The sequence below is a fragment of the Chelonia mydas genome, chromosome 6 (assembly GCF_015237465.2).
Source record: "Chelonia mydas isolate rCheMyd1 chromosome 6, rCheMyd1.pri.v2, whole genome shotgun sequence".
NCBI lineage: Eukaryota > Metazoa > Chordata > Testudines > Cheloniidae > Chelonia > Chelonia mydas.
The window spans coordinates 113,131,789-113,155,029 of record NC_051246.2 but is presented as its reverse complement, the minus strand read 5'-3'; the positions used below and the strand labels follow the sequence as shown (position 1 = coordinate 113,155,029).

Sequence of the window (23,241 nt, the reverse complement as noted above, 5' to 3'; positions counted from 1 at the left end):
TTCCAAGATTGGTTCCTTTTGTCAATGCACTTGCATAACTTTTGTGCTTTTGTTTATCTATAAATTGTAATTAAGTGCTTCAATTTATGTCACTGCTGGACAGTTTAAGAGGAAGTAATTTGGCTTTGGGTACTCTACAAAATGCTTCTTATTTGAAGATTTTCAATGTACATCCTTCATCCCTCATGCAAACTTCCAATCTCTCAAGTGATTTGTAATTTTAAGTCAAATTTGGTGAATGTCTAAATTTGTTATGACCAGAAGCAAATTACTAATACACTATTTTGATAAGAATTTTCCTAATAAAGAAAATTAGAGGATAAAGTATGTAGAGCATCACTTACCTTTACACATTTGTGCCCTTATGTTTTGTCTACATTTTTCAGTGTTACCAAACACGTCATTCTTCAAACATTAGCATGCTAAGTGTATTAGTATAAAGAACAGAATTATTTTTGGTACTATCAACTCTATCAAAGAAAGAAGAGTGCACAAGGCATGCTTTGCATCTTGTTATACAGGTGCCACAGATGCTTAAGTATCATCATTAGTCAATGGATTTCCTTCTATATTTTCCTTTCAAGGAAGAAAGTATTTAGTTCTCAGCAGAAAGTTTAGTTTTTAGAAAACCAAGGCTAGAAAGCCAAATTTTATGTTAATTGCAGGAGCCACTTCTTTAAATATAAATAAATCCTACCTTTTGATAAACCTGAATGACATGTTTCTAAAAGAAATTAAGCCAAAACAATAATTAACAAAAAAAGTTTGTACCAATTAAATTGAAAATTCATTCAAAAAGTGAAACATGCAATAACAATGAGATTTCATATTTAAATGCACCTGGAAAAAAGAAGTTTCAAATTTATTCTGAGATTAGAAGAATGATTTCAGGGCTGAGGAAACTTCCTCTTAATTTTATTGTTTTCAACTTTGTTTTCCTTCTGAGAGCATTCCAACATTTCTTCTGAAGAGAGTCATCACTAAATATTATGAATTTAAATGTATACCAGTTTAAAAATATTCGTAAACTGTAGCACTGTATGCACTTACAAAGGGATTGATTTTTTGTCTATTGCCCTATGTATTTCAGATAGGAAAAAAAATTTCAACTTTTGTAGTTGAATAGCTCCAAAATTAACTCATTTTTCATTAACTCAAAGCGTATACAGGGTAAACTCAAATTGTCTTCCCTCTAGAACACTGATAGAGAGATATGCACAGCTGTTTGCTCCCCCAAGAATTACTTACTTACTCTGGGTCAATTAATAAGCAAAAAGTGATTTTATTAAGTATAAAAAGTAGGATTTAAGTGGTTCCAAGTAATGACAGACAGAACAAAATAAATTACCAAGCAAAATAAAACAAAAACATGCAAGTCTAAGCCTAATGCAGTAGGAAACTAAATGCAGGTAAATCTCACCCTCAGAGATGTTCCAATAAACTTCTTTCACAGAGCAGACTGTATTTCACTGTATCAGGCTTAAACTTGCGTGGTTTTTTTTTATTTTGCTTGGTAATCTATTTTGTTCGGTCTGTCATTACTTGGAACCACTTCTAGAGGGAAGACAATTTATGAGTTTACCCTGTATACGCTTTACACAGAGTAAAACGGATTTATTTGGGGTTTGGATCCCATTGGGAACTGGGTATCTGGGTGCTAGAGACAGGAGCACTTTCTAAGCAGTGTTCAGTTAAGTCTGCAGCTTTTGGGGGACATAGTTCAGACCCTGGGCCTGTGTTAGAGCAAACTAGCGTGTCTGGCTCAACAAGGCAGGGTTCTGAAGTCCCAAGCTCCCAGGGAAAATGGGCTCAGAGGTAGTGTCAGCACATCAGGTGGCAGTCCCAAGGGGGTCTCTTTGACCCAACCTGTCACAAACTGCCTCAATGATGCATTTATATTTAGCGGCAAAAATGTGAAATTGCCCACTCCGAAATATAAGTAATTTATTGTCACAAGAGTTTACCCATAGGAAAAATGAAGCAGGATATGAAAAGATTAAGATTAAAAGGATGTTTTTCTGCAAAGGTGAAAAAGAAGAAACAAAGTGCTGAGTCCTTAGGGATGGGGTGCCTTTCTATGAGTTTGTACAGCACCAAGCAAGATGGGGGCCTGATTCTGAACAGGGCTTCTGAATGCATACTTAATACATAGTATGTAACAAGAAATTGAGATTTTGTATTTCATTTGTGCAGTTTATTAAATAATCCCCAGACAGTGGAATTATTTCCTGTCAAAAGGGGTCTGGCCAAAAGCTATTTTGCTGTGAATTAAAAACCAGAGTTCAAGCTTTTACAAGCTTAATTATATTCTAAATAATTGAGAATGCTCGCTAATAGGTTCCAGGAGCAGGGCTCAAAGCTTACAAATTCATAGTACATGAATACATCCACATTTTTAATGGTAGATGGAAACATTAAGAAAGGGCATTATAAAACTAGCAATAGTACAGACAGAAGAAGATGCTCCAAAAGGATCTAATGTTTGAATAAATAAAGCTTTTTTCTAAGCCAACATTTATAGGTAAAAGTTACTGAGATAAAAATAGACATCTTAATGATAAAAAAAATCTCCACACATCTCCCCTCTTTAACCTGGTAATTTTTCAAAATAATGTACAGCAGAGAGGGGAGAACTTGGAGCAGGGCAAAAGCTTACCAAATACAAGACCGAGGCACCTTGGATTTGTCAAAGAAAACTTCTACATTTTAAAGCAAAAATTCCCCATACTGGAATCGCTAGTTAGATATAAGGAAACATTAGGTTGACTTAGCCCACATAGTTCTGAAGAAAGGATAGAAGACTGTGAGAAATAGTGTAAACAAGGTTAAAAAAAGGAAAGTAAGTGAATGGGTCAATGTTTGTGGGGTATACGCCTAGTACAAAACAAGTAGTCAAAGATTCAAGTGGAATAGTCTATAAATCATTTAGCAAGATTAGGCTACTAAAGGCACAACAGAGGTAGGGAGAGAATCAGAAGGTGTGTGGATAGTACCCAAAGCCTCACTCCTGCAAAAAAAAAGTACCCATAAGCTCGAAGATGAACACACAAATGTCATGCAGTGCTCTAACATGCATGAACTATAGGTCATCAGCTCAGATACCAAAAAGAGGAAAATAAAGAATTCTGGAATGTTTAAGATGTATATGAAAAATATGATTTTTAAATTTTAGTTCCTGTGGGAGCTGAAGAAACTTAAGTTACCAATGGCAAATTCAGAACGTTGTAACTTCCTGTTGAAGTAAAAACCCTCAAAACAGGAGCAAGCCTCTGCTTAGGCTAAGCTCCTTGGGCAGGCTATAACGTTTAAGACTAAGTCAGGTCTATGCCTAAACTAAGCGCCACACAAATAAATCTTTCAAGAGTTGAGCAGGCTTCTGTTTAAACTGAGCTTTTAGGCTAGGCTGACTCTTTCAAAAATTAGGGCAGCTTTATATAGAGTGACCAGGTTTCCGGTTTTCTACTGGCACACCCGGTCAAAAAGGGACCCTGACGACTTCGGTCAGCCCCACCGACCGGGCCGTTAAAAGTCCGGTCGGCGGTGCTGCGGCGCTAAGACAGGCTAGTTCCTACCTGTCCTGGCTGGCACTGCGCTGCGCCCCGGAAGCAGCCAGCAGGTCCAGCTCCTAGGGGAGGGAGCCACGGGACTCCGCGCGCTGCCCCCGCCCTGAGCACCGGCTACGCAGTCCCATTGGCTGGCAACCAGCCAATGGGAGCTTGGGGGGAGGGCGGGACGGTGCCTGCAGGTGAGACTGGCGCATGGAGCCTCCTGGCGCCCTGCCTAGGAGCCAGGCCTGCTGGCTGCTTCTGGAGCCTGCCTTAGCCCCCCCGCTGCACCACTGACCGGGAGCTGCTCGAGGTAAAGCCATGCCCCAACCCCGAGCCCCAAACTACTCATTCCCGGCCCCACCCCAGAGCTTGCACCCCCAGCCCAGAACCCTCACCCCCCTGCACTCCAACCCCCTGCCCCAACCCAGAGCCCCCTCCCCCACCCTGAGCCCCTCATCCCAGGCCCGACCCCAGAGCCCACACCCCCAGCCGGAGCCCTCACCCCCTCCCACACCCCAACTCCCTGCCAAGCCTGAAGCCCCCTCCTACACCCTGAACCTCTCATTTCTGTCCCCTTCCCAGAGTCCTCCCGCTCTCCAACCCCCTGCCCCATCCCACTGAAAGTGAGTGAGGTGGGGGACAGCAAGCCACTGAGGGAGGGGGAATGTAGTGGGCAGGGCTGGGACCTCAGGGAAGGTGCAGGTCTAGGGTGTTTGGTTTTGTGTGACTAGAAAGTTGACAAGTCTAGCTTTATAGCTCCTTAGCCCCATCTGTCATTAAACTCCAGACAGAAATCAGTCCTAGTGACAGACCACACCATTGCAATGAACAGTCAAGTTAACCCATGTGAGTAAATCTCTGCAGGATAAAAGCCCAAGTATGTTACAGATCAAGGTGAGACATGTTGATTATGTTTCCTAGCAGGAAGTATGATAGGCCAAATTCTGCCAACTTATAACCCATGTAACCCTATAGAAATCAATTTGACTATAATTATAAACTATAAGAACAATGGCTTTCAAAGATCTAAAGAACTCAAAAAAATTCAAAAACTAATACATCTAGCATTTCAAATCACAGAAATAGCTCAAACACATTGTTCAATGAATATGAATAGAACTGAACTGCAGCAAAAAAGTATTTGGAGAATGGGAAGTACTTAAGCGAAGAAAAATTCTCACTATTACAGCTGTTATTTTAAAACAAGCCTTACCTTCTTGTTAGTTTTGAAGTTAATTTACTAAAAAGATTAGTGGAGCCCCTGCTCCGAGTCTGTGAAAGTGGTGTTGCTTCATGGGATAGACTGGGTGAGGCAGGTGGTCCATTGTATGTAGCAGTACGTCGCTCTCTGAGTTGACCATGGAAAGTGCTACGACTGGCAGTTCCTCTTGGGAAACGAATGCGATCAGGTGTAGTTGCACTGCTAATGCTATGAGTTGAAGCAACAGGAGTTCTTTGATCAGAAACAGTGCTAGAGAAGGAAACAAAAACATATTACACAGTTTCATATTATCTTTTACAGAAACACCAAAGTTTTGCAGGAACAAATGCATACCTACAAATGTGCAACCTTAAATTCTACAATACAGTACGCTTAAAGACATCCTTATGTAAGCCATGGCAGAAAAACCAAAAAGTTACTACAGCACATTACAGAATCAAGTAATATTTTACAAAAAGTTAGGAATAAAGAAAGTCTAAACACAAATCTGTGCATTTAGAAAAATGTAATACTGAGCAAGCCAGTTGGGAATTAGAGGAAACTGTGCATACAGATTTTCACTGACAAGACTGATGAAAGAAGGAAGGACAATCTTCCTTCCAGGTGTGTGTGAGGGAAATAGATAATGTATAACCTTGCTTTTTCCTTTCTATGCCTGTGGAGAACCTTGCTAATTTGTGAACATCTTGTAACAGCAATCTACTTGAAAATATTAAAATTCCTAACAGTACAAAAAGATTAGAATATAATCCCCCCACAAAGTGTTCAAGAACAGGGGGATTTTTTATTATTTTAGTAGTAAGAAAAAAGCATTAAATGTTCACTATGGTAGGATATCACAAACACCACAAAACAATAAATGTAAACAAAACTAAAAATTAGGAAACATCTTGCAGAAAATACAGTCTAGAACAAATCTAAGACTAAAATTCCACAGCACAAAGTTAAAAAGCAGGTAAAACTTAGTTTCACAATTATTTCAGTTTTTCTTACATAAGCTTGAAGTTATCTGCGTCATTGTTTATTGGAGGTAACATCATCTTCGTGTGCACAGAGGCTGACACGGACATTGACTTCTGATGTCGCAGCCGAATGCTGGAGGAGGAGGTGGTACAAACTGAAGCAGGGCTAGCTGCATAAGCGAACATTTCTGTCAGGCTGCGAGGGGGTTTGGGTTCAGGCAGAGGCAGAAAGAACAGCATGATGGACCAATGACAAAGTGCAAACTACTGTGTATAGTGAAAAGAAAACACTTCTTCTCACAAACATCTGTCTGGTGTCAAAGAGAATATAAGCATTACCATCACTTGCATAGGAGCTAGAGCAATTAACTATTCTACACTGACTAAAACTTATTTGTTTTTTTAAACTGTCCTTTTCTGCAATGTGATAATTCAAATGCATTGACAGCATTAGCTTGTGGACACCTGTCTTGACTAGTTAGATGTATAGAAGCTTGGGCCTTGAAATTCTTAGTGATCTGCACCAAAGTATTGTTTGAAATAAAGGTGCAGGTTGTATCAGTTATTTTTCCTATGAAAAATGCTTTTTTAAAAACATTCTTAACACCCCAGGTCTAATGATTGGGAATGATCTCCTGAGTGAACAGTAATTCCAGTCAAGTACTCTGCTGCTGCTTGAAAGTGTCCAGGTTTTTTTAAAATTTGCTCTTCCCAGTGGGACACTCATTTTAATAAACCTCAACAACTGTAATGGTTTGAGGACTTAATGGACATAACCCAGACTTGAAGGCTTAGGATATCTATGCTGAGTAGCAAAAAAAAAAAAAAATTAATTAATTAAAATAAAAAATGAGTTTATCCTACTCATGAGTCTACTCTGCTACAAGGACTAGGGGTGTTGGAGTGCTGGAATGGCAGTTCAATTATCTCTGTGAAGAGCAAGGGACAAGATTGTTCGAGAGTACTTTGTACTTGAAGATTATTAAGCAGTACATTGATTAACATTCATGCTTTGAAGGAAGGTCTATTGAATCTTCTTCAGCAAAAAGGATGGATGGATGTCATGTGGTGCCTCATAGTTTAAACTAGGTGGTAAAATATAAGCATTGTTCAGGCTCAGGGAAGAAACTCAGTATCTGACAACAGGAGTTCCAAACCTGCTGTTCCATGTGATCAAAAGAAAAAGTTACATACGTTCATATTTAAGAAACTCCCTTGTGGCTACAGATATTGGGGGCACAAGCTCTGGAGTCTGTGTCATTCAGTTAAGTCAGAACTTCAGAAGATCTGTAAGGATGCTGGTTCAGTTACATTAGTGGTTCTCAAACTTTTGTACTGGTGATCCCTTTCACATAGCAAGCCTCTGAGTGCAACCTCCCTTAAAAATTAAAAACACTTTTTAAAATATTTAACACCATTTTAAATGCTGGAGGCAAAGCGGGGTTTAGGGTGGAGGATGACAGCTTGTGACCCCCCCCATGCAATAACCTCACGTCCCCCTGAGGGGTCCTGACCCCCCAGTTTGAGAACCCCTGAGTTAGACTATCAGCTGCCTACTATAGATTTAGAGATTATTTAGCATGCTTTGAAAAAAGTTTCAGAGTCAACATGCCAGTCATTTTTAATAGAGCTTTTTCTTACGTAAATTGGGTAATTTTTTTTAAAAAGCCTTTCACTGAATGGATCTGATATGTTATTTTATCATTCCTGTTTTTTCCCAGATGAATACATCAGCATACCTGTCTATAATCACTTCTTTTTTATTAATGGTTTTATTTTAATAAGAAGCCCAACCCATTTTGCCTTTCATTAAAATTTTCAACACCAGGGAGTTAGGAAATTGTGGGAGGATGAACACAGAGCTGCATGAGAGGTCTTAATCTCAATAGCAAGCATCTCAAGTAGATAAACACTTTTTAACAGATAAATAATCCTGAAACAGCTGATCACTAGAGGTTCAAAACTTAATTTGTATAATTTATTATAAAGATACACTGACTGTTTCCCCTTTTGGGGATTATTTGTTCTAAATTTTATTTATCTGTAAGGGCATTATTAGATTTATAGAAACTGGGTCCCCTACCTCCAAACAGATGCTTAACATTTGAGCTTTCTGCCTCAGAATCTTCTGTATCCCACCTTTGCCGGAAGTCATTTTCCTGGTGCTGTCATATCCTGCTGCTAGGACTGCTTTTTTGGTTTGTAAGCTTGCTGCACACCGGTGATGGCAATGATTAAGTACTTTGCGCCTAACATGGTCTTGCAACTGTTTCTTTTGTGATATACTACTACTTTGTTACAATAAAAATCTTTATAAAAAAAGGCAAGGTGTTGCAAACAATGTACTCACACGAACCCCATAAGCCACCTCCAACAGTTTTCCACAGTTGTGACAAACTGTGGTGCAAGCTGGGATGTTTTGAGTGGGAAAAAGAGAGTAGCTCTTTGGAAGGCATTATATTTGGTCCCTACACTAATTGATTATTTTTTCTTAAAATATGCTGCCTGTGTCAAAACTCAATGTGTAAAAAAACACGAGTATGCAGCATATGGTGGGATAACATGTTTTGTAAAGAAAGGCACGAAACACATTTAAGCTTTTATATATACACACGTTCTCTCCTGACATTAGAAGAGCTCGTCAGGTCTTCAGTGGGTCACTATTCTCAATATCCTCAATTATAGTAAACCTAAAATCTTAGCTGAAATGTTCTTTAAAGCAGTTCTCCCTTACAATAATTCCTATCACAGAGAAGTGCAATTTGAAAGCCACAAAACCCATTTCTAAAGAAACCCTGAATTCAAACAAAGCTTCTACCTCAGAATCCCATCTAAGAAAAACATCACAGATCTTTCTAGAGTTTTATCTTTCACAGAGTTCAGAGATAAGAGTATTGGAGAGATTAAAAGAACTGAAAAAGCAGCATTTATTCTAGATCCAATCAATACTGCATTTACTGCAATCTGTGTTAAAAGATGCTAAATCAGTCAAGCTTATGTCCAACTACAGCTACCACGTATATTGAGATTTGATTCTATTACCCTCTACAGCAATTCTCAGACTGTGCCAATCTAAGATGTACTATTACATGCACAAATAGTGAAATCCACTGAATCACAACCAGGAATTTCCAGTTATAAAGACAAACTTAACAATGTTGTGTTTTATTCTGTCAAACTTTAGTATTTTTAATGAACACTTATTGATCTTGCTAGTTACCGTGGTACCTCTATTTATGGAACCCAATAAAGAAGTTGTTATATCAAAGAATAGACTCCATAACAGCAAGTCCAACATGTTTTAACCAAAAGTAAAAAGTGGTAAAAGCTAATGTGAAATTTCTGACATCAACAGTATAAATGCCTTAACGAGGACACAAAGTATGTCCTAACAAATTTGAAGTTTGGAATAGTTTTTCTACTTGCATTACACTCTGATCAAGAATAGAAACTTCCCTCCCTGCTGACAGCTGCACAAGGCAGGACTGTTAAGCATTTTTGAAAGTGAAGATAAGTTACAGAATATAAAGTACGTGTCTATGAAGGTCCGTGGGGCCAACACACAGGTTTATTTATTGCTATGTACCACATAGCACTGACTTTGGACAAAATGAAGTCTACTGAAGCATGGTTTTAATACTGAGAAAGTCAAAGCCAGAAAAGACAAAGGAGCAATTTCTCAGCAATACAGAATGAAGCTGCTTCTAGCAGAAGACCAAGAGGATAACACTGGAATCTCTTAAGCCTGAAAGTTTATTTCAAGTTAAGACCTCATAGACCAGAAGATGCTGCAAAACAGAGTGCTAATTTAAAGACGGATTATAAAAGAAACTGAGCAGACTACCTAACTAAGCAAGTAATGAGCTCTAACAAACAATGGTACGAAGGGACACATTTTCACATGCATTGTATGAATATTTCTAATGACTATTGTTTACCTCAGAGCTATTAAAATGCTGAAGTTACTGAAATATCAGGAAGCTGTTTTAAGATCAAGATTAATAAATGCAGAATATAATCAAGCAGTTTGCGTGCAAGGTGAGTGAAAAGATATGTTTGGATTGATACCAGGTGGCGTATCTCTAAAGTGGTACAGCAACTGTTCAGAACTGTACATTTTGGACATCATTTTGGTTGCATGCAGCATCATGTTTAAAAAGAACTTGTCCAGAAAAACACATTAACATATCTTAAATTAAAAAGGTTTTCCATCCCTTTCCTTAACCCAAGCAAAGACTTAGTAATATTAACAAGGCCTAGTCAATGGAGGAAGAGATAGACAGACACCACTATTTAATAGGGCTGTAATTTGCATACTAGTCAATTACAGGCCCAGCTGGCCAGGCTGGCAGGGGGAAAAGAGAGGTGTGCAGAGTCAATTTAGACTTAGGTTTTAACTCTCCCTAATTCCTGCCAGGCTTGCTGAAGGCCAGTGGGAGGAGACAAAAGGTCAGAGTCATGTCCCTTATCCCAGACACCAGTGGAGATGATGCCGAACCTTCATTCAGCATGTCCAACTCAGTCCCTCTTCTTTTACATGCTGCTGGAGAAGAAAGCAGGAGGCAAAGCCATACCCTTTGAGAAATGAAGGCAATTCCACACAGTGACCACAGCAAGTGCCTGTTCCCTTCCTCTGCCAGAAAGATCCCAAAATAGGGATCAATGGAAAGAAACTGATGAGAAGGGAGCTATTTGTTTTTTCCCCAGATATCCAGCAAAAAAATTACCACCATTGATTTGACTGGTAACCTCAAATCTCCTGCATAATGTAACTCCCCTCAAACTTAACAGTCACCTAGTTTAGGGAAAGAAGTACTTGTGGCACCTTAGAGATTAACAAATTTCTACAAGTACTCCTTTCCTTTTTACGGATACAGACTAACACAGCTGCTACTCTGAAACCTAGTTTAGGGAGACAGCCCGTATTTGTGTATGAAATTCTATACCCTCACTCAGGCCTGGTCTACAAGCCAGAGTTAGGTTAACATAAGGCAGCTTATATTGACCTAATTATGTCAGTGTCTACGCTACAGCCTTGCTCCCGCCGACGTAAGTGCCTTACTATACTGACATAACACCACCTCCACGAGAAGTGTAGGTCTGTGTAGTTAGGGAGACACAGAATCCATGCAGACACTGCGTTACTTACATTGGCTGTTGGCTGTCATTCTTGTCCATCTCACAGATCCATGCTGGAGCTGTAAAATTGACAAGAAAGGCTGGAAGATTCCTTGCTTTCGGCTAGGAGCCCTGCTGCCTCCTGGGCTCTAGGCAGCTGGGAGCCTGGCGGTGCCCAGAGGGGCAGCCGAGCTCCCAATGGGGAGCTGTGTGCCGAGCTGAGAGCCCAGGCTCTCAGCCCCCACATTGCTGCTCTTAAGTCAATGTAACGAAGTGCGCGTGGTGAAGATGCGCGCCATCGATAGAAGGTAGTGTGGGCATGAAAAACTGCAGTAATTACTGTGGATACTAACAAAGGTCGACTTAAGTTTGTAGTGTAGACATGTCCTCAGAGAGGAGCGTTGCTTCTTTACAGTCCCATTTGTTCAATAACTTGCCACAGATTGTAGCCACCTGGAGGGCAGAATCATACAACTGTAACTAACTGGTGCAGGCTTCAAATTCAACTGGTTGTAGTTAAAATTCACCCCAATTCCTGACAGAAAAACAAAATTAACCCCCCGCTTGGCAGTTTCTAGAGCCAGTAAAGCTCCAGGCAGCACAGTAATGCGGGACTGGGCTGGGTTCTTGACTTGCACTCCAGCCAATAAAGAAATCACATGTGCTCCAAATATCCTACTTGACAAGCTGCCTCTGTGGGTGAAGGGGATGCTCACACTGATATGTTCCTCTTCCTTTGCCTCCTTCTACCCCTGACAGGGTAGGATTATGTTAAATTTTAATGTTTCATGATATGACGGAGGCAAATTGAGCTTGCAAATTCTACAATATAAGTAACAGGCCCCACACTTATCTGGTCTGAAGGCAGTTTTTCTAGAGTAAATCAGCGATTTTCTAAAATATGACACTCCACTGGCAAGATAATGAGCGCAGCATAGAGTGGAATATGTACAGACAGACAGACACACACTACCATTTTCAGGCGGGTTTTTATTTGGCCTCTAATACAAATAGATGCCTTTCTTTAATTTTCTAAAACCAAAAATCTTTTACTGAAACAGAGCATTCCTTGTCCAAATATCCAGAAGAATGACCGAATGATTCACGTTATAACCTGTGCACATAGGCTATCCAACCATAGAACATATGATCACGGTCCATAAGTTAGTATCTACAAATTTTGGGAACCTTAGTAGAATACTGCAGGTCTACATACCGCAAAAACTTAAAATACTTGCAAGTATCCATGAGCTGTGGATTCATACTTACCTTTAAGAGAAAAATGTAACACTTAGTGGTATTGCTTCACTTTGAATCATATACAACAACTTTTTCGAAGCATGAGAAAACAAGTACAGCAGATTTTTCTTTGAGAAATTTCATACCTGTTCTCCTTGCCATTTTGGATTACTGAATGTCTATCTGCAGTGGTTCTCTCGCTACAAACGTATGTATTGCGGCGTGTCATTGCCCCAGGTGCAGTATTATTCTACAATTAAAGATACAATGTGTGTTAATCCACCCAAAAAGTTTGTGCAAGACTCACGGAAAATCAATATCAACAATATGTGATTGAAGAGCTTATTTTCCTTAAATTTATGCTATAATTTGTTCTACAGCTTATAGTAAAAGCATTACACATTGATTTGTTTCCAAATTAGGTAAGATAAACAGAAATACCCTTTAGTTATGGTGACTCTGCTGGTCTTTATAAGAAAGTGCTAAGATGAATGAACTGTTTGAAACACAATTTCATTTTATTTTGACTATTCAACATGAGTTAATAGAGTAAACGTAACTTTAATCACAAATGCCCTCAACTATTGATGTAAATAAAAATGAGAATTTTATGGAAGTTAATCTAGATCTGTAGTTCCTTTACCAGATATTCTTGAAAGATATTTTATGACTTTTAGAATGTGGAAATTATTTTCTTTTCTTAAAACACTTTTCTGAAACTGAATCAAACCCCAAACAAGTTAACTGACAGGAAAAGTGAAGATCTATCAGAAACAAACAGATGTGGCTAAGTACAGTGGGGAAGTAAATAAATAACGGCTCTTAAAAATACTAATGCCATAAAGGAGTCTAAAGTTCTGAAACCAATAATGAACAATTAAAATAAAAAAAGCAAATTCCAGAAAATCTCAGTTAAGACATTTTTCAAAAATAAAAATACACAAAAACATTAGACAGAAGACAAGAGAACCACGGGGCCACTTAAAATGAAAATGGAGACCTTAGAGGGGGATAAAGAAATAGAATTAATTACTTTGCCTCTGTCTTTGCAGAGGAAGAGGGTGGAGATATGCCCAACTTGGCGGTCAATTTTCCAGGAACGACTGAGGAGCTAGGTAGTGCACAGATAACAGAATTATATATATTAAAAAAAAGAGTTAGATGCACTTAATGTAGAAAAAGCATGAGATCCAGATAAACATGCATCCATGGGTTTTAGAGGAAGCAAGCAAGAAAACTGGTGAATCTCTGACTCCCCCCTTCTCATTCCAGTTCACTGGATTTTGGATACATTCCATAGGATTGGAAAATAAATCCATTACTGTGCTTTGTTTTTAAAAAGGACTGAGGGACAAAGCATGACACAAGAGAGGTTACCGAGTTTAAACATCCATTGCTGGGAAAAATCTTGGAAACCAGTTTAAGGGGTGTTATCAGTGTACACATGGACAAGCCGGTGTCAATTACAGATTGCCAGTAAGAATTTAGGAAGAGGACACAGTGCTTAACTAATCCGCTCTAGTTCTTTAGAGAATTACTGCTGTGATAGACAAGGGAAACTCAGTGCATTTTAAAAAAGAATTTGAGATAAGGTTCTGCATAAAAACGAATGACTACAGTAGTTTCTCATGGAATAAAAGGTAAAAAGATACTGAGGAAAAATGGGCCTAAGAAAAAAAAGGCAGAGTAGCCACTGACAAACTTTTCAAGTTGAAAAAGGTTCCAAGAGGGGGTCAGTAAAAAAACCTGTTGTTCAATATATATGAGACAGCTCCCTGCAGTCCTCTCTCAGGCAAAGTTCTGATACATATCTGTTTATAATCAGGTTCCAAATTCCCCACAATTCCACAGCTGCAGAATATACGAAAAATCCATCTTTCTTCAGAACTGTACACTTGAATCCAAGGTCTCATTTAAAAGAAATTTCTAGCACTTGCTGCAGACTTTAAAAAGTTGAACTGGTTATAAGCTGATGCAGAGTCATGTGCTCAAGCCTGCCAATAGCTGAAATAACAGCTCTAAATATGAACAGTCACCATTCATTTGAATGGGGTGTTAATGGTTATTATTATTAGGCTTAAAAGTTAACACTGCATTAACTTACTGAACATTGTAGGCAAAACAGCCAGCTGAAGATAGAAAAATCCATGACATGGTGGTGAAAGATAAAAATTGAGGGGAAGTGTAAAAAGTTGAATTTAACACCAAATTAAGCAACAGCAAATTGTGAACTAATTGTATTATTCACTTTCATATTAAATTCAGTATGAAACAATTTTTAATTTACCTGAAGCTGCCGGAAAACCTCTAGTCTGCTGCCCTGGATTGCTAAGAAACCAGAGGCCTTGCTACAGAATTTGGGTCAAGCTTTCTACAGAGCTTTCACTTATAACATATAATGACTTTAGTGGGAGTTTGTCCGTATAAAGACCACAGGAATCTGCCAATGCATTTTACACATACATGCATATGAAAATGAAAACTTAACTTTGCAACCTTAACGATGCATTAAACTGTCCAGTCAATACAAAAGGTTGTAACAGCACTGTTAACTTGGCAACACTGCCCTGCGTGCTGTATGATGTACATCTTTTGGCACAATAATTCATTAACTCGTTTGTTCCCAAATATTTTTTTTGAGCCACTATATGATAGATTATCAGCTGAGCCTCTCCACCCCTTTTTTCTAGCTTTTCTCTGTTGGAGCCCCTAGTGTCTACACCGAAGCACAACAGTGGTGCCGCTGCAGCATGTTAAGTCAGACATATCCTAAGCTGAACTTAAAACTAAACACACACACACTAAGCTAAGACAATCTATTCTTCAAGAGAAAAAATTCAGGTCCAGTGGATCTACAGAAGTTCACATCTGTCTGCTGTCGCAGCTGGATGGAGTTGCGGTGGCAAAGGGCACATTCCCTTTTATAGGCATACCCAGAGAACACAGAGGAATGCAGGGGGGAGCAGGAGGGGTGAGTGAGCTCTTTAACAGGCACTGCTACAAGAATGAATCCCATGAGTGGGACTTTGCAGACTACACTTGAAGGTGGTGGCTACATATTTCTGGGAATAAGGAGCATCCTCTGATGCCATCAAAGGCTGAGCTGAGCACCATGAGCATACCGAAGAGAAGCTTGGGCTGGCAGCTGCTGCAGCTGCATTGGAGGAGTTAGCTGCATGTACAATCAGCTACATTAGGAGACACAACCAGAGGAAGGAGAGAAGGTGAGTGGCTTTCAAGGAGTCACTTGCTGGTTCTTCTAAAGATGTCATAGCACATTTGCAGAAAGTCTGCAAGAGAATCATAGAATATCAGGGTTGGAAGGGACCTCAGGAGGTCATCTAGTCCAACCCCCTGCTCAAAGCAGGACCGATCCCCAATTAAATCATCCCAGCCAGGGCTTTGTCAAGCCTGACCTTAAAAATATCTAAGGAAGGAGATTCCACCACCTCCCTAGATAACGCATTCCAGTGTTTCACCACCCTCCTAGTGAAAAAGTTTTTCCTAATATCCAACCTAAACCTCCCCCACTGCAACTTGACACCATTACTCCTTGTTCTGTCATCAGCTATCACTGAGAACAGTCTAGAGCCATCCTCTTTGGAACCCCCTTTCAGGTAGTTGAAAGCAGCTATCAAATCCCCCCTCATTCTTCTCTTCTGCAGACTAAACAATCCCAGTTCCCTCAGCCTCTCCTCATAAGTCATGTGTTCCAGTCCCCTAATCATTTTTGTTGCCCTCCACTGGACTCTTTCTAATTTTTCCACATCCTTCTTGTAGTGTGGGGCCCAAAACTGGACACAGTACTCCAGATGAGGCCTCACCAATGTCAAATAGAGGGGAACGATCACGTCCCTCGATCTGCTGGCAATGCCCCTACTTATACATCCCAAAATGCCATTGGACTTCTTGGCAACAAGGGCACATTGTTGACTCATATCCAGCTTCTCGTCCACTGTAACCCCTAGGTCCTTTTCTGCAGAACTGCTGCCGAGCCATTCCGTCCCTAGTCTGTAGCGGCGCATTGGGTTCTTCCGTCCTAAGTGCAGGACTCTGCACTTGTCCTTATTGAATCTCATCAGATTTCTTTTGGCCCAATCCTCTGATTTGTCTAGGGTCCTCTGTATCCTATCCCTACCCTCCAGCGTACCTACCTCTCCTCCCAGTTTAGTGTCATCTGTAAATTTGCTGAGGGTGCAATCCACACCATCCTCCAGATCATTTATGAAGATATTGAACAAAACCAGCCTGAGGACCGACCCTTGGGGCACTCCACTTGATACCGGCTGCCAACTAGACATGGAGCCATTGATCACTACCCGTTGAGCCCGACAATCTAGCCAACTTTCTATCCACCTTACAGTCCATTCATCCAGCCCATACTACTATAACTTGCTGGCAAGAATACTGTGGTAGACAGTGTCAAAAGCTTTGCTAAAGTCAAGGAACAACACGTCCACCGCTTTCCCCTCATCCACAGAGCCAGTTATTTCGTCATAGAAGGCAATTAGATTAGTCAGGCATGACTTGCCCTTGGTGAATCCATGCTGACTGTTCCTGATCATTTTCCTCTCCTCTAAGTGCTTCAGAATTGATTCCTTGAGGACCTGCTCCATGATTTTTCCAGGGACTGAGGTGAGGCGGACTGGCCTGTAGTTCTCAGGATCCTCCTTCTTCCCTTTTTTAGAGATGGGCACTTCATTAGCCTTTTTCCAGTCGTCCGGGACTTCCGCAGATCGCCATGAATTTTCAAAGATAATGGCCAATGGCTCTGCGATCACATCCGCCGACTCCTTTAGCACTCTCGGATGCAGCGCATCCGGCCCCATGGACTTGTGCTCGTCCAGCTTTTCTAAATAGTCCCGAACCACTTCTTTCTCCACAGAGGGCTGGTCACCTCCTCCCCATGCTGTGCTACCCAGTGCAGTAGTCTGGGAGCTGACCTTGTTCGTGAAGACAGAGGCAAAAAAAGCATTGAGTACATTAGCTTTTTCCATATCCTCTGTCACTAGGTTGCCTCCATCATTCAGTAAGGGGCCCACACTTTCCTTGACTTTCTTCTTGTTGCTAGGGTTCCGAAGCCTCTTTCACCCACGATAATTGCCTTCCTCTGAACTGCCATCCTGAACTATTCTGAAGGCCCTTTAGGTTGGGAGACAGCAATAAGGTATACATTTGGAAATATCAAACAATCCATGAATAGTATGCATGAGTAATATGGCAGAATTATGTTGCTGCTAAAGCCTTATTTTTTTTTGAGATTTTAATTGAGCAGACTACATATTAGTTTCCAGCAACTTTATAAAGCAAAATAAATTTGAGAAGTATTTTGCTAATGGACCTAATCTGATTCTTACTGTACTGCTGTTCGGTTTGCAGAGTTATCTGACTTGCAAGAGCCTGCATGCTCAATCAGCTTTAGAAGCAAAAGTTCTACATTTCCTAAACCCACACACACTAATCAGCTGCACACACATGCACAACACTTGCCTTGAAGTATATACTTGCAGACTTAGAAAATATTCTGCTGTACAAGCTTAATATGCAATTGTTTAATGGTTCTAACAGTTAAAAAAGAGTTTGACTTTTTCAAAATCATACATTAGTCTTCAACAAGGACTATTCCCATACCAAGTTTCAAAGTTCTGCCATTTTGCAGTAGCTTTGTTTTAAAAAAAGTGGTTACTTTTTAAATTTTTTTAAAAAGGAAAGGAGAAGTTACTAGTAATTCTGCTTCTTGGAAGTTATCTCAAGGGATTATCAATTTTAGGCTTTATGCAATCAGTGAGGCAGGATGGAACTTCTGTACCTGAAGGATTTTTTGCACTCAGAATGGTAGGTCAGCACAAGACAACCCACTTTCTTCTGGCTGCATGCCAGCTACCACAGCCCTTAAATTCTCTAGCCAATTCCTGAACTGTGTGGGAAGTAACAGCTTCCCATACACACCAGTTATAACAGTGAACTCTAAAAATGACAAGAACTCACACTGGAAAACCTGTTAAGTTTATATGGTTAAATATTAAAAGAATCAAACTACGACTCCATTCTTTTGCGTGTTATAATCCGGTTTCTGATCATATTAGTGCCATTGTTTGATTCAGTGCGCAAGTCAGACCCTTTTACCATGAACAAAGCAAGTATTCCATGGATCTGTCACTATAGCCCAATTTTTGATTTCAGTTACAACAATGTAAAACCAGAAACCACTGGAATAAAGCCACTGATGTCAGGATCTAGCTGGTGTAACAGAGCAAGCCAAAATACCAAAGAATGAAACACTGAGGCTATAATGCAACAGGGCTGAAAAAAAGACCAATAATACTGAGTGTGGAGCAAAAACATACTGCTGCCAAACAAAAAAAAGATTACTGGAGTGAAGGCCAGTGGTAGGACAAAACCAATTTAAAGGCTCTAGCACTCTGGGACCAGGTAACCCAGAACACCAACAGAGACAAACAATTAACAGGAAGTTTAACACTGATCAGAAGAAGGAGGGGTGGGGGTGGAGAGAAGGTCAGAAAAGAATACACATAGCACTGTCAGAGCAGATGTATGAACCACAGCTGAACAGAAGGCAAGGGGAGGGGATCCTTCTTTCAGGAGGAGTTCATTGCCAGACTGTAGCTGAGAATGACTTGGCTGGAAGGTTCCAGGAACCGAAGCAGTGCTGCTGCTGGTACACAACTAATAAGAGAGGCTGAAGGCCTTTTGCAGAGCTTCTTTTTGGCCTCAGAGGACTAAAAAGGTTTGCACTAGGGAAATTCTGCCACTTTTTATATTGCGACCATGGAATCCAAGTGCAATAGGATTGCCATGCAATGATCCTGCAATGCCCAGGATGGCATCTTTAAAGAAACATACCATCCCAAGCTGGATAATGGCTGAAGAGATTTTGTTGATACTTTAAAAAATTCACAATGCAAGGAAGATTTCTGTGCAGAAGCTGAATGTTCCAGAAATTCTGAGTTTGTGGAAACAGACTTACTATGAAAACTGTTTTCCAACCTTAGTTATAAAGTTGGCAATCAAGCAAAATGTTCAGTTGAATGGAGACAAGCTGGACTGGGAACTGAGCTAAGGTAGATAATAGGTGCTGAAGGGAGGAATAACCTCAGCTCCCTAGTAACTTACCAGCTGAAGGATCTGGAAGTTACTGTGGGAGAGTTTCACTGAAACTAATCCGCTCAAAGCACTGCAGCAGAAAGATCAGAGGATCATTTTAAGAGAACTCAAGTCCCAAAGCTGAGCACTGTATTTAAGCAAAAACTAAGTTCAAATAAGTATTTATTTATTTATTGGGGGCAGGGGAAATTTTTAAAGCTACAGCTGTTTGGTAATATGTTAATTACTGGGCAGAGGGCAGGAGTCCATGGAGTAATCTGTATTATTGCATTTTTAAAATGTGTTAAGGAATGCCTAGTGCCAAGTACAGGTGACCCTTTTTATCAATGTATCCAAAAGGATATGGAATATAAAAGTTGTGGCCGGGATCTCTTTTCTGGGAGGAGGAAATCCAAAAGAGTGGGTGGGATTTCAGAGATCATCCATGATCCATACTATCTGCTCCATAGGATAGCCTCTTAGTTCCTTTTCTTGCCTTGGATTTATTTAAAATGTACCTCTGGTTCCTACCCTAATGAACTATTTCAAAAATGGCAATAGGCAAAAGAACTAAGTTCCTGGGCAGGTGACTGAAGCAAACAGTATACAAATAAGTACATGCGATACTTACATTTGCTCCTGGGGAATGAAGTGAGTTGAAGATAAAAGCATTAAAAAAATCAAATAAAGCAAAAACCAACGACAGGCCATTGGGTTGAGTGACATCCTCCTACTTTTAAAGTGTTTCATGTTCATATGCTTTAAAGAATAAATGCTTCCACTTACACTGGGGACAGCAGAACTTTTCTTACGTTCAGGAATATCAGCCTTATTTGGATTGTTAGCATTTCCAAGCATAGGGCTAGCTGGAGCAATTCCTCTTCCCCCAGCAGCACTACTGCTAGATTTCCGTGTCTGAATTCCATCTTCTTTCAGGTCACTGTCTGTAGTGCTAGTCTGGCTTCTTTTTGGATACGCCACTACTGGAGGGATAGATGGTCCAGCTAAAAAACAAAACAAAACTTTTTTTTTTCCCAAATGTGGAGGTTATCAAGTTTGTTATTCATTATGCAAATACATTTATATGCACATATCTTAAAAGTCAAAATAAATGAAACAAAGGTCAGAGGATCATAAGAACATAAGAAGGGCCATACTGGGTCAGACTAAAGGTCCATCTAGCCTGGTATCATGTCTTCTGACAGTGGTCAATGCCTGGTGCCTAGAGGGAATGAACAGAACAGGTAATCAAGTGATCCATTCCCTCTTGCCCATTGTCAGCCTCCAGCAAACAGAAGATAGGGACACCATCCCTGCCCATCGGGCTAATAGCCACTGATGGACCTATCCTCCATGAATTTATCTAGTTCTTTTTGAACCCTGTTATAGTCTTGGCCTCCACAACATCCTCTGGCAAAGAGTTCCACAGGTTGACTGTGTGTTGTGTGAAGAAATACTTCCTTTTGTCGGTTTTAAACCTGCTGCCTATTAATTTTATTTGGTGACCTCTAGTTCTTGTGTTATGAGAAGGAGTAAACAACATTTATTTACTTTCTCCACACCAGTCAGGATTTTATAGACCTCGATCATATCCCCCCTTAGTCTCTTTTCCAAGCTGAAAAGTCCCACTCTTATTAATCTCCCCTCATACGGAAGCCATTCCATACCTAATTATTTTTTGTTGCCCTTTTCTGAATCTTTTCCAATTCCAATATATCTTTTTTGAGATGGGGAGACCACATCTGCACGCAGTATTCAAGATGTGGGAATACCATGGATTTATATAAAGGCAATATGATATCTTCTGTCTTATTATCTGTCCCTTTCTTAATGATTCCCAATGTTCCCCTGCCAGCGGAGGTGGCTGGGCAGCTGCGGGGGGGTGGGGGGGGTGGGGGCAGAGGAGTGGGGGGGTGGCCCATAGCTGTTGAGCAGCTCCGGGGTCCCTCTGCCGCTGCCAGCAGCAGGGGGCCCCTGGCTGCCAGCAGCAGTGGCTGTGCAGTTTGGGATTGCCCTGCCACCACTGGCCAGTCAGTTGCAGGGCCCCCCAATGTCACAGAGGTCACTGAAAGTCATGGATTCAGTGACTTCTGCGACAATCTTAGCCTTACTCATGTCCATTCCATTGTAGGTGTGCACGCTCGCCACATGCACCGGTGCAGGAAGTCTTTCCCTCAGTGGTATCCATAGGGGACTGGCTCTGAAGCCCTCTGGAGCGGTGCACATATGCACCGGTATAAGGGGTACCGCTGGCTTCCCCCACTCCCTTAGTTCCTTCGTGACAGAAATCCGGCAGAGGGGAAAGAGGGTGCGTCATGGAATGGACATAAGCAACATATCTCAAAGAACAACAGTTATGAAAGGTAACCGTTTTATCTTCAAGTGCTTGCTCATGTCCATTCCATTGTAGATGATTCCCAAGCAGTACCACTGGAGGCAGGCAGAAGTTCATGGATGTGTTGATTGCAACACAGCACTGCCAAATCCAGCATGAATCATCTCTGGCTTGCTGGGTGATGGCGTAATGCATCGTGAACGTGTGTACTGAAGACCACGTCGCGGCCCTGCAGAGGTCCTGGGTAGGGACATGTGCCAGGGAGGCAGCCGAAGACACCTGAGCCCCAGTTGAGTGGGCCATCACTACTGGTGAAGGCACAGCCTACGCCAACTTGTAACAAGTACGAATGCAGGCGGTGATCCAATTGGAAATCCTCTTAGAGGACACCGGAAGACCCTTCATCCTGTCAGCTCTCACGATGAAGAGCTGGGTCGATCTGAGGAAGGGCTTGCGGCGTTCCAGGTAGAAAGCCAGGGCATGCCTGACAGCTAGAGTGTGCAGCTGCCTCTCCTCATTGGTTGTTTGAGGCTTTGGACAGAACGCCGTGAGGAAGATATCCTGGTTGACAAGAAAGTGTGACACCACCTTTGGCAGGAATGCAGGATGGGGCCCCAGCTGGATCTTGTCCTTGTAGAATAACATGTACGGGCGCTCCAAAGTGAGGGCTTTAATCTTGGAGACACAGCTCGACAAGGTAATAGCTACAAGGAGTGCAACCTTCCAAGACAAGTGGGAAAGGGAACAAGAAGTCATAGGCTCAAAGGGCAGACCCGTGAGCCTGGAGAGGACCAGGTTGAGGTCCCATTGGGATACCGGCTCCCGGATTGGCGGAAAGAGTCTTTCAAGTCCTTTCAGGAACCTGATCAACGTCTCATGCAAGAACACCAAACTACCCGGGATGCGAGGTGGAAGGCAAATATGGCTGCCAGGTGCACCTTGATCAAAGAGAAGGCGAGGCCTTGGTGCTTTAAGTGAAGCAGATAATTCAGGATGGACTGCAGAGATGACTGGGTCGGGGAGATATTTTGCTCTGACGCACAGCAGGAGAAACGTTTCCACTTTGCCAGGTAAGCTGCTCTGGTGGAGGGCTTTCTGCTCTCCAAGAAAACTTGCCTGTTCCTCTGGATTCAGTCACCCAGTATCCAAGTTGTGAGCTGGTGAGAGACACCACAAACCAGATGGATGGGTCCGAGCTCCTTGACGTTTATATGTAATACGAGCGCCTCTCGAGACCATAACCCCTGAGTCTGTAGTGTACTGAGATGTGCACCCTAATCTAGGTTGGACACATCTGAAATCAGGAAGACTGTGGGTCGGCTGCAGGCTCGCGAACGGCACCCCTTCCAACACCAGAATTGGGTTGGACCACCACTGCAGGGAGGTAAGTACCCATGGCAGGATCGTCATGACCGTGTCCAGGTGATGCCTGATCAGGGAGTAGACGGACGCCAGCCACATCTGGAGGGGACGCAGCTTGAGTCTCACATTTCGGACAACGTACGTGCATGCTGCCATGTGCCCCAATAGTCTGAGCCAGACCCAGGCAGTGGTGAGCAGATGGATAGTGACGCTGACAATCAGATCTGACATTGTCCTGAACCTGGCCTCTGGCAGGAATGCTCTCGCTCGGGCAGAGTAGAGTACCTCTCTGATAAACGAACAAAAATCAGTGCTGATCCCGGTCCAACAGATAGTTTATCACCAGGCCCA

The 23,241-nt window shown here is 41.5% G+C and overlaps 1 protein-coding gene across 8 annotated transcripts in view; it reads right to left on the bottom strand.

The window, feature by feature from the left end:
• Positions 1-23,241, bottom strand: part of MARK3 (microtubule affinity regulating kinase 3) — a 108,725-nt gene that overhangs the window by 9,552 nt on the left and 75,932 nt on the right. For 5 of the 8 annotated variants that reach the window (XM_037901010.2, XM_037901013.2, XM_037901012.2 and 2 more), the window contains 4 exons: positions 19,980-20,197; positions 12,236-12,339; positions 4,762-5,019; positions 698-724 (listed from right to left, as the gene is read on the bottom strand). In XM_037901010.2, the coding sequence (XP_037756938.1) occupies positions 698-724; positions 4,762-5,019; positions 12,236-12,339; positions 19,980-20,197 (607 nt within the window). The remainder of the gene's footprint in view (positions 1-697; positions 725-4,761; positions 5,020-12,235; positions 12,340-19,979; positions 20,198-23,241) is intronic. The other 3 variants (XM_037901011.2, XM_037901014.2, XM_043550232.1) reach the window with 1 other exon arrangement.